The following is a 12280-nucleotide window of genomic DNA, read 5'->3' as shown; positions in this document are numbered from 1 at the left end:
TCCTGTAAAAAAAAAAGATGAAATTTAAGAAAGTTTAATCATGTGATTTTTTACACGATTTACTTGATTTATTACAATCTTGTGAATGATATTCCTAAAATAACCCTATTTAGTTGGACAATTAGAAGTCATATTGATTCAAGTCATCATGCCACCACAAGATCCTTAATTAGACCACACAATAAGTTTAGGCATGAAATTAGCTACAAATAGAAGTTTAGAACTAAATTGACCAGTGAAAAAGTTTAGAAAGCGAAATTGGTCATTTGCCCTTTAAAGGTTCGCCATATTTTCATTTTCCCGCTTAAAACGTCGACGTTTTGCTGAAGCAACTAAGTTGCTTGCGTGGCATCATCTCCACCGTCCACTGAACACTGCTTCATCCTAGCCGTGAAATGGCTGGAAATGGAACTTGCGAGTCCCCGTTCCCTTACCTCCAAACTAATAATCCTTCCCTTCTTCTTCTTCTTCCGATCTTCGTCGTACGTACTCCTCCGGGCCAGACTATACCCCCGTTCCCTGGCATTTTCCTCTAACATCTCAAGAAGCTCAAGTCGTCGGAAAATCTTCCTGATCCGTTTGTGTATTCCGATTGAGAGTTGATTAAACGAGATGGAAAGCCGAGCTGAGTAGAGAGAATCATGTTGTCCAGACTCTCACTGAAGAAGTGTGCCACTAGTGGCTCCGGCAGCGGCGGCTTTTCCAAATATATTTTTCAGAACAACTCCACTCTAACGTCTCCCCGAAGGTAACTCATTTTTCGTATTTCAATCTGCTTTCATTGGTTTTTTTTTTTTGGCTGCAATTTTCTTGCTGAGGGTTGAAGTTAATTTTTTTCTCTTGGTTTTCGTTTAGTTTGACATATGCTTATTTATTTTTATTTTTTTGGTGAATTTTATTTGATCTTTTTTGTGTGTGTTTTTTATGTGTTTATTTATGATGTAGTAGTATTGCAGTGGCTGCTTAAGATACAATATGATGAAGAATCTAATATTGTAGAAAGTAGTTCTTTTTGCCTTTTTTTGTTCTTTTTTTTTGAACAAATTTACAAAATTCAGTTAAGCTCCCTCATTAACCATACATAATAGGTTGCAAAACTTCTCTTCCTGTATAAAAGAAGAAGCTATATAGTGATAATCCAGTGCTCCACCATCGTGGCTGTTGAATTCTGTTTAACTTTCATTAAGCAAGTGCATTCATTGACATGAAATTCGAACTCCAATTTAACTTCAAGTAGTTTTAGCCAGGCACTACTGTGCGAGGTTTTGTGTGACGAGAAGTAGTCAAGTGAGGAGAACACAAATTGGATTGTTTGGGGAAGAAATTATGCAACATAAACAGCAAAAATAAATCTCTTTAGAAAAAACTGTATTGTATTTATTATTGCTGAATTAGGAATTACATTTGTTGATATGTTCTCTATGTCTTTCAAGTTAAGTTTCGATTAAAATTTTAACATGTTCTCCAGGTTTATAGCTGCACAAATAGTTTTACTCTTAGCTTTGTTGCTCTGAGACATATATGCATGCTAGTGCATATAAACAAACCTTAAATCTATGCAATGCATATGACCCAAAGTTAAAGAAGCTTGTAGCTTTGAGGTAGTATAGCATTTGCTCATAAAGAAATGAGGATGGACAAATTTCTGTACATAGCCATGTGGCCAGGTACATATAGGCACGATAGCAACAGTATGTATACTTTGTCGGAATGTAATCAAAATGTCCCATCATCTTCCTTTGCAGGAAATGTCGGAACTCTATTCTTTGCTTTGTCTGTGTTAGCTGAATCTTCTTATTTCCTTCTACTCCAATTGTTGTCAACTCCTTGCCTTGTTTCTCTTTTCCTGAATTGGTTGAACCTGATGTTGATGTTTGTTTTTGTGCAGGGGATTGTTTCTTTATGACTTCCTAGTCCAAAATATTTCTAGTTCTCCATGTTTTCCTGAAGCTACTTCATTTTCTCACTTTCACCATCATTACACAAGCGCACACCGAGGAGATTCCTGGCTAGAAAAACCTTTTCCTGAATCTAAACCTTCTATGAAGAAAAGCTCATTATTAAGTAATAGATTGCTGGCTTTGCAGTCACATGATATCTCTTCAAAATCCATACAAGTTAGACACATCAGTAATCCTTCGATTGAGCTGAAGACAGATAAAGATGGTGTCAGGTTTAATTTTGGTAGTCCGGCAGTCAATGGTGGGTCACAAAGAAAAGCAAAGAAGGCAGGCAAGAAGGTTAAAATGTCCAAAAAAGCAAAACTTAATGAGCTTAAGTTCTACAGGTTGAAGGCAAAAAAGAAAATGAATTCTCCAAACCCAGAAGTTAGGATAAGATATAAACTTGAAAAGGTTGGTGAGATTTTGATTTATACTTCTCTATGCCGTGCCTGTCTTTGCAATTGTTTTACCATTCTTTTAGGGCTATTTCAGTCAAACCTGTTCTTTTCTTTTCACAATTGTTGCCTTTCCATTTTAATCTTTATTGCGTTCAAAGGAGTGGGGATACATACAGAGATGTTGCCAATTATATGTATCAATGGTACCAGGAAAAAGATCTTACATTATTTATTTTCTCAAATTGTTCACCAAGTTTTTGTGGTTTTCTTCTTCTTCTTTTTTCCCCCCTTAAACTTCTCATTGATAGAATTTTAACATTTTAAACATGATAAAGACTTAAGTCCTTGGTGCACAAAGTTAGCTAACAAAGTCTCACTTAGTATTGTGTTTTTTGAAAATGAAAAGGAAAAGAAAATCTCCATGATAAATGGATTGTAGGCATTGATTGTGCCATTGAAGCTTCTTGATCAACTAAATGAGCAGAATTATGGACTCAAATGGTTAAATAGCCAATTCCATCTTTTGGTTTGTAATGTCTTAGTTCTTTTTTTCCCCTTTTTTATTAAGTAAACCTACGCTAAACCCTCACCTCTACCCTGACACATGCACATGAAAAATATCCTTTGGGAGTGCACTTGGTGGAGGATTTTATTTATTTGGTGGGGGGATTTTTATCTGGTTTGGTACTTATGGTAAGTTTCATTGAAAAACTCCAGGCGAAAAGAAAGGAAGCTTGGCTGATTGAGAAATTGAGGAAATATGAGGTATCTAAAGTTCCTGTGGAAGCATATGATCCTGAAATTTTAACTGAAGAAGAGAGGTTTTACCTGAAGCGTACTGGTGAGAAAAAGAAAAACTATGTTCCAGTTGGGAGACGAGGTGTATTTGGAGGTGTTGTTCTTAATATGCATCTCCATTGGAAGAAGCACGAGACGGTTAAGGTCATTTGCAAACCTTGCAAGCCTGGACAGGTTCACGAATATGCTGCAGAGCTAGCTCGATTAAGTAAGGGAACTGTTATTGACATTAAACCTAACAACATTATAATCTTCTATCGTGGGAAGAATTATGTTCAACCAGTTGTTATGTCACCTCCAGATACACTCTCTAAAGCTAAGGTAATCCCTACTTCTTTAATCTACATCTGATAATTTTTTTTTTAAAAATGTTGGAAATCAAGGGAACACAGAGGGTTACTCTTCCCCTTTTCTTTTTCTTCTTACATGTTCCTTCCTTTTTCTTCAACCTCTAAATTATCTTCTTCCATTTCCTATCTACTTCTCCAAAGTTTTTTTTCTGCCTTGCCCAAATTTTTTTGCCTTGTTATTCATCCGTTCCTTGCTCTCCTTTCTTCTCTCTTCTTTCCCCATTCCAATTGCTTTCTACCATTTTCTTTTGGGGGACTGGGTCTGAGGATAGAAGAATGCAAGGAAATTGTATATGTTACTTATACCATTTTCTTAGGACTGGGTTCAGGAGAGTGTAATTATGAAAATAGGGGCCTAACTTGAAGTCTTGAATGCTGAATTGAAGAATCAAGCTAATTGGTTCCTCTATTTGTGTCCTCATGCGGCCTACTTTTAGGTTGAAGGATTTATTGGAGCATCAATCTAATTGGGTTCCGCTGATTGTGTTTCTCATAGTGCTTACCTGTCCTTCAGTTGGTGATCATTTGGTTTTTGCTCAAACCCTAGCACATCAGTTGCCACCTCCTACTCCCTTAGGAACTTAAGTTTAGGATGTTTCTTGACATGTATTGATTTTAACATGGTGACTCGTGGTAGATTAGACAGAACGGGATCCACATTGGTACCCCATTGGAGCTTTTTGCAAATTAAATTTGGGGTTTACCTAAGAACAGGCATGGAAATATTCTTTGCAACTTGCTTCTGTTTTGATATATTGTGTTGCATGAGTTGAGTGGACTAGTAGAATGTTTAACATGTTACTTGGCACTTACAACAGTGCCTATAATTATAATCTTGTTTTTTGCTTTGCTTTGAGGTGTGGCAATAGATGTTTGTTTATACATTTTATTATCTGGTGTTGCAGGACTATTAAAAGGTGATCCTATTGTAACTTGCTGGGCATTTCCTTTGGCAGTTTTTCTTTTTCTGATTCATAGCTGCTTCTTAAACATTCTTTCCTTGAAAGGAGATGATATTTGTTGATTTCCTTCAAATCAGCTATGTATAACTTTATGTTAGATGAAAATTTTGGGTTTTACAATGAGCTTAATTTTTCAAATCAGCCTCTTGATTTCTTTGCTGCAGGCCTTAGAAAAGTATAGATATGAGCAATCCCTGGAGCACACAAGTCAGTTTATCGAGAAATTGGAAAAAGAGCTTGAAGATTATCTTGAACACCTTGTTCATTACAAAAAAGAAAAGGAGAATATGCCTCCGAGTACAACTATTGATACTTGATTGTTTGCTGCAATATTTTCCTGTAAGAAAACAAATATTGCTTGGCCCCCTAAATTACTTATCCACGTGATCCACATTTATCTCAATTTTCTCTTTCTCTGGGATTATGTTTTGGATTTGCTGATTGGAAATGATGACTCATGTATTTTTTGTGGTAGAGGTGTCAATCTTTTTAACTCTTCTTTGCTGCTACAAGTGATTCTACTTCTACCCGAAACATCCACTCCCCTATAAAGTCCCCATGTCCAAAAAGATCCCCTGCCTGTCTAGCATTTCCTTGACTCTTATAATGACAGATTTCCCTAAACAATTTCCAATGTTGGGTGAAAAGATAGCCCAAAGAAGCCAAATGGTACCAATTGCTCTAATAATTGCAGCATAAAAAACAAAAAGAAGAAAAGGAAGAGAGATGATAGCAAGAGAAGATTGAGTAGTGTACAAACTGTAGCATATAAATCCCAGTGAATGGGTCTTCTTGGACCATTCTGCTGGTTCTTCATCTACCGCTGAAATTATGATGACTTTGGGGTGCACTGGAATGATCTGAAGAAGTTGGTCTTTTACCTTCATTTTCATTCGATTCACAGTGATGGGATATTATCACCTACCAAGCTTGTTGAGAGAGCCCACCAAAATGGCGTAAGATTTCTCCAAATTCAATTTTTGTCTATCCTAGTAATTCTTGTATGTTAAATTTGGGAATTTGTGAAAAGCCATTTTGTAATGAAAATTGTTCTGTTTGTGTTTTGAAGAATCTGATATTGGAATTGTTTTTAATTTATGATTGTGCTCAGAGGATCGTGTTTTGCTCTATAAAAAGTTGAAGTCTTTACATATTTAACAAGAAAAAAGACTACTGCCTTTCTTTTGTTTGGTCTTTTTTAGTGTATGCAGGTGGTTCATAAGGATATTTTAATCTGAGAGAAAACAGGGAGAGTTTACTTTGATAACCAGTTTCTGATTCTGGAATCCATCAACGGGGGAAAACTGTTTGGAAAGTTGTCATAACACTCTTGAGAAGCATACTGCACAGCTTAGATTTTGTGAAATTTCAGTGGTTTACATCTGGACCATTAGCACTGTCCACTAGAGATGTCTGTTTGGAAACCGTCCCCTGTGCTCGTTTCTTCTAGAATCATGTTTTTCAATGTTTGCAATTCATCATCACCGATAATATGTGTTATTTACCTTGATGGACTTATATGCCATGAATACTTTTTCCCCCCTCTTATGGAATTTATAGTTCAATTCTTTATAAGATCTTCGCTCCATTGTTGTTCTTCTAATATTATTAGCATGACATGTGCTACTAATCTATGCTTTTTTAAAGTGTATTATGTGGTTAGACTACTACAACTTATTAGTATGTATATCCTGAACAGTTGAAAGTAATTGTGTTGACAAATCATGATACAATGTCTGGTATACCTGAAGCCCAGGAAGCAGCTTTCAGATATGGGATCAAGATTGTTCCAGGAGTTGAAGTTAGCGCAGTTTTCTGTCCAAGGTAAAGTTGTCTCTTTGGCTTAACCATATCTAGCATTAACAAAACAGTAGCTAAAACACATGTTTTAGGGGTCTGGTAGTTCTTCTATTAACTTTACTGGCTGTCTTGTGCCACAGTTTCATTGATTGTTAATGGATTGCTGATATATTTATTTCCTGCTTGCACGTTTTATTTTCTTTCTGATATTCAACATAAATAAACAGTGGAGAGATGGGATCAGAAGAACCAGTTCGTATTCTTGCACACTATAGTGTGTGGGGACCAATAAGGATAGACGAATTAGTGAAGCTGATACTTGCATAAGGAATGGACGTTTCCTAAGTGCAAAGTAAGTTGGTCAATATGACTTCTGTATAGATTGATTGAGAGTTCTTGTTGCAGTTCTGGCACATCCCTGGGCGCTAAAATCCCCGGTTGCCGTGATCAGAAGGCTAACAAAAGCAGGCTTGCATGGAATAGACTCTTGCAGAAGTGATGGAAAACTGGCAGGTACTTCATTCATACTCTGTTGCCTTCATTTACTTTCTTTTTCATCTATTGGATTTCCAAACTTATTGCTCACATCTGCAACTTCTTCAAAGAAAATTTTCATTTTCGAGTACAAGAATACAATGTATTCACTTCCATCATCTTTTGGGGCATGTGGGCTTTGTAATGATATCTTGTATCACCTTTTCTTGATAAAATAGTGCAGCGATTGTGCTGATGCATATGGTCTTGTGAAGCTTGGAGGATCAGATTACCGTGGGAGAGGTGGACAGCATGAATCTGATGTGGGGAGTGTGAGGCTTCCCATGTCATCGGTGCATGAGTTTCTTAAGGTCGCCATACCAATTTGGTTCAAAGGCTACTGTAGATAATCTTGGAAAAATGTCAAAGATCCCAATGATGCAAATTTACATTTTATAATCATGTTTAGCTGCAATCACGCAATGTATTGACAATCTGCACGTAATGTATTGACAAGTTTAGCCACAATCACGCAATGTATTGACAAATCTGCACGGAAATGCGCCCTCTCTCTCTCTCTCAAAAATCTGGGAGGGAGAATGTTGAGCTCAAATTTGGAATACTAAAACTAATGTGCTAATTGCCTTTATAATTTGTTTGGATAGTTTATGGGTTTTTCTAATTGTTCCTTGTAAGTTGTAACACACCTGGAATTTACCTAAGTTATTATGTGTGTGTGTGTGTGTATATATATTTTAATTATTATCTTTTCTTGCATTTATATATTTTTTCTATTTAATCTTATTTATCTTTTTTTTTTGTATTTATATACTTTCTCTAATAAATCTTTCATTTCAAATCTGATGCTTGAAATATATATTAACATGTATCTAATGGGCACTTAGAAGACAGTTTCATAGTTTATTATTGAGTAAATTTTTTATACACTGACAGTGTATACATTAGCGGGTCTAGATGAACGCAACATATACAAAATTTGGTGTTTAAATTCAAATTCAAATGATATAGCATTCATTAAATCCCGTTAGTTTATACTCTGATAATGTAGAAGAAAGATTAATCATTTATTATTTGCATAATTTTATTTGTTTATATCATAAATATATTTTTTAATCATATTTTTATTTCATATATATCACATAAAAAAGTGTTATAGTATTTTTTTTAAAAAAACTTATCCTAAATAATCCCTTTTTCCAAACACAAATGAATCAGAACAACATGCAACGTTAGCCATCAATCTAGGATTGTCTATGTTGAAGTACATATATTCAGTCTAAAACAATCCCCAACTCTCAAATGAGTGGGCGTGCCATCCAGATCCAGCAACCTTGTAACACATGAAAACTTTGAAGCTGACTGCGCTAAACATCCCGAATCAATCCAAGAATCAATCAGAACTCACTTCCAAAGAATACTCCGCTGATCTCTCTATCTTTCTTCTTCCCCTTTTCCTGCAAATCCTCATGCGCATTTGACCAAGTGGTGTATTACAATTTTTTAAAGATAAATCTCTGATCCACATCGTCCAAATAGATGCCTTCAGTGTAATAGTTTTCTAGACAGTTTTTTGTTATTAAAAGAAACTGTAGACGTTTGGATTAATTGCATAAGACTTCCTGCACCAGAGTAATGGAGAAACCGATCCAACCTTAGTAGGAGAAAGGTCATAAAATGTAGGAGAAAACCCCAGCAAGTGTACGAGAATGAGCCACTTCTGTTCTGAGCCCTCCAAACGCTCCATCACAGAGAACTGCACTAACAGAAGGACCTTAATTTGATATGTACATATGAAAAAAAAAAAAAAAATTGTGCACTGAAACAAGATATCATGAAAAAAACAACGTTGGGAAAGCCATATCTTAAAAGGGTCCGACAGTGCTCAATGCCGGATTAGTCAGGATAAGTCAGGGCCAATACGGTCACCGGACACCAAGAGGTTTATATGGAACTCTTGATGCTCCTGACAATTATTATGTCGTTGTGGTTTAAAAGGTCAGTAGGCTCACAATCTACAGGGGAAACCATTGATGCCAGTTGATATGGATTTTGGTCTTGCAAGAAAAAAGGCCATAATTGCCCTGCTGGAGCAAGGGTAAGTCTCATCCAAGAATGATGTTTGTGTTGACACATGTATTATCAAAGAACTTTAGTCGATTTTATAAGGTCAGTAGGCTCACAATTATTAAGAAACATGGTGCTTTGGCATCTAGTTCTATCTACAGTAGATGAATTCTGGAAGCAAAACGAATCCTGCAAGAAATTAAACAAAGCTTATAGGTAAACAAAATCCATAAATTATGCTTTTAATATTATGACCGTGTGGTTGTTTGAATTATTTGACATGCTTATTCACTTATATATATATATTTGTAGGGAAATGGCGGAATTGAAGAAATAAGGAGAGGGAATAGGAGGTTTAAATCCAAAACTTTTAAATTCTGGAGTCTCAGAATCAACCTTTAGACCAAGACTTTCTTGCCATTATTTGACATTCTCTTAATCTTTGTTAACGGGAAACTTAGGCAAGGGTTAATTGATTTGTGGAAGGCAACAATGGGAGTAGAGCTCAAGATGGTGGGGAAAATAGGGGCAAGTGGGCTTCTCCATTTCAGCCATTCCAAGTCTAGAGATGATCATCAGAGTCCATGGTCCAATTATCAGAAGCACTACATATTTAAGTGTTTTCCTTTTTGTTGATCAATTAATTGTTGTTGTAATATTGCTATTGCAATTAATTTAATTTATTTTTTTTAATTAAACCATTTCTTTATGTATCTGTTATAGTCTGGGGTCACCTAAATGCCCTGTGCAATTATATATTGAAATTTATTTATTTATCTCTTTATTTATTTCTAAGCTGTTGATTTTGATTTTATAGAATTTAACTATGCACCTTTGTTTTAGGTTAATTTGAACAAAACCATGCCATAGTGTCTATATATATATATATATATATATATTAAAAAAAAGCCATGGTAAAAAGGTAATGTTAAATTTGAATTTTCTTCCAAAAAGGTATGGGTAAAAATATAATTCAGAAATGCTGCTTAAATGATAAATTTGATTTTTTGGTTTATGTGTTTCTTGATGAGAATATTCTTTTCTCTCCATTAAGTTGGATTTACAAATTTTTGGTCAAGCAAAAATGTATCTGGACACCTTTTTGTATGAGATGCAAGAAAACAATTTCGATTTTAGAGTCTTCTCATATTCATGCAGAAAGGGACTCTATATAAATGTGTGGATGTGGTCGTTTGACTTTAATCGAATAACATGCTTTCCTTGGTGTGGAAAAATGAGAATTAAATTAAATATTAAGGACTAAAGTGCAACCCAAAAATTTAATTTAAGTTTTTGGTTCATGTGCAAAAGCTTTTGCTCATCACGTCTAGGAACTGGCCATTAATTTCTTTTTCATCCTCAACAATTTTATTTTAGCAATTCGGCCTCTTTAATTTAACATTATTGTGACATTGTGAATGTAAATAATATGCTACGGTAGGATGATAGTACTTGATTGTCTTGGGATAATCAAATAATTTTTGACTATGAAATCTTCTTGTGGAAAAAAGTTTATTCTTTGCGATTAGAGTAAGATAAAAGGTCAACATTTTTGAAAAGTGAAAGGCATAATGGTAGGAGGATATGACAAGAACATTCTAACTAATTTGCTTGGATTTCCCACAAGGGAAAATCGTCAATTTAGTCCTTAAACTTTTTTTTTCCGTCAATTTAGTCCCTATACATTATTTATAGCCAATTTAATCCCTAAACTTATATTTCGATTCCAATCAAGGAGCTTAGCGGCGGCGCCACCGCATAATTTCCATCGGCTTCCAAATCTAGGAACCCAAAAGGGGTATTTTAGGGACTTCCATATTTTTCATATTTCTCTTTGACTTTCATCTTATGATACTACTACTGCTGTGGAAGAAGTGGTGCTACCGGAGGAGGAGGAGGAGCCAAGAGGAACACTACTACTGCTGCTGCTGCTACTACCAGTACTACTAGGAGTAGTGGAGGTATTGGAGGAAGTGGAAAGGAGACCGGTGCTGTTGAAGCCAATGTAGTAGGCCGAGGAGTCATCCGGCTTGAAGAGGCCGTAGTTCCTCTCGGAGGTTGGGCTGGACTTCATGTTCTCGTTGAAAAGGGCGAAGACATAGATGTTCAAGTCGGCGTTGGGCCTCATGGGCGTCCCCTTCTTCCCGCACACCAGCTTGTTGATGAGGTTGCCGTTGTACTTCTTGGCATTCTCCGGAGTGGCTCCGGCCTCGTCGGTGTCCCCCTTGGAGGGCCAGCCGGTCTCGAAAATACCCTTTTGAAGAACGCAGCTTGCATGTAAATTTTTTTTTTTTTTTAAGTAATTTGTTAAATAGCCTGCCTGAAACCCGCTTGCGGGTTTCCTGAGTGAATAGACGAAAATACCCTTTTGAAGAACGCAGCTTGCATGTAAATTTTTTTTTTTTAAGTAATTTGTTAAATAGCCTGCCTGAAACCCGCTTGCGGGTTTCCCCCTTATGTAAAATGACTAAAAGCTGCGTTTCTGTTCTATTTATATCAAACACATACTCTCAAACCCTCACCTGAAGGGTGAGGATGAGAGGGGAGGTTTGCTGGGCATCCTAGGGCCCTCCGATGGGCATGTGCAACTCAACGCAGCTTGCATGTAAAAAAAAATTTTTTTTTTTAAGTAATTTGTTAAATAGCCTGAAACCCGCTTGCGGGTTTCCAATAGCGGAATCCTGAAGGAATTCAACTTTGCAAAGCATTCGTAGTTGGTGCGCCCATAATCTAAGCCGGCCCTTCTTCGCTGAGCACCAGACAAATTGTATGTGGTGCGTAATGATGAGTAAGGCTTTGGATATACTATATATTAGAACTATACATTATACAATGCCAAAGCAGCTATGGCACGCACCCCATTGATCTTCTTCCCAGCACTTTAACAAGCTTTTGAAGGAGATAACTCTGCATAATTCATCCCGATGATGAGGAGGCAAAGATGGAAATTCTTTAATTTTTTTACAAAGTTTCGAGGAAACTGGGGTTTATTATAATTGTTTACACTGGAATAAATACAGTAGGGGTGGCGGGATCGACGATCCCGGAGTTGGGCTGGAAAAGGACGAACTCCAGAGGGACCTGCTTGGGGTTGGCCTTGTAGGCGAAGTAGGGGTAGGCATTGATGAGGAAAGGGGAGCCGGTCTTGAGATGGAAGTTGAGGATGGCAGTCAAGCAGGGGGTGAGGTCCGGGTGGAACCTGCAGGCGAAGGGGAGGTAGGAGGTCTGGAGGACGGCGAGGGAGTGGGCAGTGGTGATGGAGACCTTGTCCTGGAGGTTGAGGGAGCAGAGGACGGAGTAGACGCTCTGCATAGCCCGGAGTAGACGCTCTGATGTGATAGAGGAGAGGGAGGTGTTGTTGAAGGTGAAGACCATATAGAAATAAGATGAAAGTCAAAGGGAAATATGAAAAATATGGAAGTCCCTAAAATACCCCTTCTGGGTTCCTAGATCTGGAAGCCGATGGAAAT

At 36.9% G+C, this 12280-nt stretch overlaps 1 protein-coding gene, 1 long non-coding RNA gene and 1 pseudogene across 2 annotated transcripts; all 3 read left to right on the top strand.

Annotated features, from left to right (window-relative positions):
* The first annotated feature begins 412 nt into the window (after window positions 1–412).
* On the top strand, window positions 413–4854 carry LOC140004108 (uncharacterized CRM domain-containing protein At3g25440, chloroplastic-like). The gene is made up of 4 exons (XM_072083533.1): window positions 413–748; window positions 1889–2354; window positions 3059–3460; window positions 4616–4854. Exons 1-4 carry the CDS (start codon window positions 642–644, stop codon window positions 4766–4768), a joined length of 1128 nt encoding a protein of 375 aa, XP_071939634.1. The 5' UTR covers window positions 413–641; the 3' UTR covers window positions 4769–4854.
* Window positions 4855–5095: 241 nt separating this feature from the next.
* On the top strand, window positions 5096–6607 carry LOC140038561 (uncharacterized; annotated as a pseudogene).
* Window positions 6608–6613: 6 nt separating this feature from the next.
* Window positions 6614–7377, top strand: LOC140038298 (uncharacterized). The gene is made up of 2 exons (XR_011842128.1): window positions 6614–6764; window positions 6965–7377. It is a non-coding gene; the product is annotated as an uncharacterized lncRNA (long non-coding RNA).
* Window positions 7378–12280: the final 4903 nt, after the last annotated feature.

The sequence above is a fragment of the Coffea arabica genome, chromosome 3e (genome assembly GCF_036785885.1).
Source record: "Coffea arabica cultivar ET-39 chromosome 3e, Coffea Arabica ET-39 HiFi, whole genome shotgun sequence".
Taxonomy (NCBI): Eukaryota; Viridiplantae; Streptophyta; class Magnoliopsida; order Gentianales; family Rubiaceae; genus Coffea; species Coffea arabica.
The sequence above is the reverse complement of the archived record's forward strand: the minus strand, read 5'-3'. Positions and strand labels throughout refer to the sequence as shown.